Consider the following 1,317-nt stretch of genomic DNA (forward strand, 5'->3'; position numbering starts at 1 on the left):
AATGAAATACACAAATTTTTGGTTGTAAACATTACATACACGTTACATCATGCCATGTTGCGCTCTGCTAAAACGTATAATAAAAAAATATATGTTCATATTACTCGGTTTTAATCCCAGCTAACCGGATTTCGCTAAACGACTTTAGTATCATGTAAGTTATTTAAAAAATCGAATGCAAGTTTAAAGTCCCTCGAAAAATACGTTACTTACCAACTGCCAACTCCGGCGCAGAAAATTCCATCAGGCACGCATCACAAGCCATGCAAAAACTTCCCTTTGTGTACGATGTCGACAATTTGCTCGACATGACAAGGCAGAAACAGCAAATTGCCGGCGCGGAGAAGTACTTGAAACATTTCTCAAGCGGGTGGATGAATTTCGCAATTTCCACTTTCGTCAAAACTACGGAGACTCTTTTGGTGTCGAATGCTGGAATAACCCTGACGGCTGACGCGGGGATCTGCTGGTGATAATGCTCCGTGATCAGCTGGTTCACCTGCGTAAACATTTCACTTGCTTTAGCCTGTACCTTTTTCGACAAGCCCTTCCCTGACGTGCAAGGAAGAGTGCAGATGACTGTAATGGCACCAGGTGGTAGAACATGTTCAATGGCCTTCCTCAAATCCAAAAGTTCTGTCATGATGCTGTCGGGGTCATGGCACCCTCTGATAATGTTGTAGGAACCGGCTGACAACACAACCACCAGTCTCCTGTCACTCGATAAACTCTCTTCGACTAGCAGCTTCGTCAGCGCCGTTACGAAGCCCTCATGCAAATCTCTCACGGGCTTTTCCTTCCCGAGGACGTGGACCAAAGGAAACTCCGAGGTCCAAGCGAGCCTGATATTTCTCAGGCGACTATCTGACGCCATTATAAAAGACGCCTTTTCTGCAAATGGAAATTCTTTTCAGTTCCGGAAGTTGTACACATCCTGCCTCTTAGTCTTCAAGCTGTTCTCTAAATTTATTCTAAAGAAACACAAATAGTTACCTGTGCTGACGCCTCCTTGGCTTGACACATACACCACTTCCACATTGCAGTCCTCGTGTAGCACGCATGTATTCGATGATTTTTTTGTTTCTGCTTTCGTCTCTTTCGGTTGAGTATGACTTTTGAAAAAAAAAAAAAAAATGAATTAGATTAAAAACTACGAATGAGAAATGGGTTTTGTGAATGAAAAAATACACTACGATTTACAGATGATCTTACTTAGATATTTGTTAGTAACAAATATATTGCTGCAACAAACAAATAACAGAGAAATATAGAACCAAAGTGGTAGTAAATCTACAAATCTTACCATATAAATACGGT

General features: G+C 41.4%; 1 protein-coding gene across 1 annotated transcript in view; it reads right to left on the reverse strand.

Moving 5' to 3' along the window:
• The window catches only part of LOC119590705, a gene marked incomplete in the record, with an annotated part of 15,970 nt that overhangs the window by 1,898 nt on the left and 12,755 nt on the right, over window positions 1-1,317 (reverse strand). Inside the window, 2 exon segments of the mRNA XM_037939391.1 lie at window positions 214-891; window positions 994-1,112. Coding sequence (XP_037795319.1) covers window positions 214-891; window positions 994-1,112 — 797 coding nt within the window.

Source organism: Penaeus monodon, chromosome 27, assembly GCF_015228065.2.
Source record: "Penaeus monodon isolate SGIC_2016 chromosome 27, NSTDA_Pmon_1, whole genome shotgun sequence".
NCBI lineage: Eukaryota > Metazoa > Arthropoda > Malacostraca > Decapoda > Penaeidae > Penaeus > Penaeus monodon.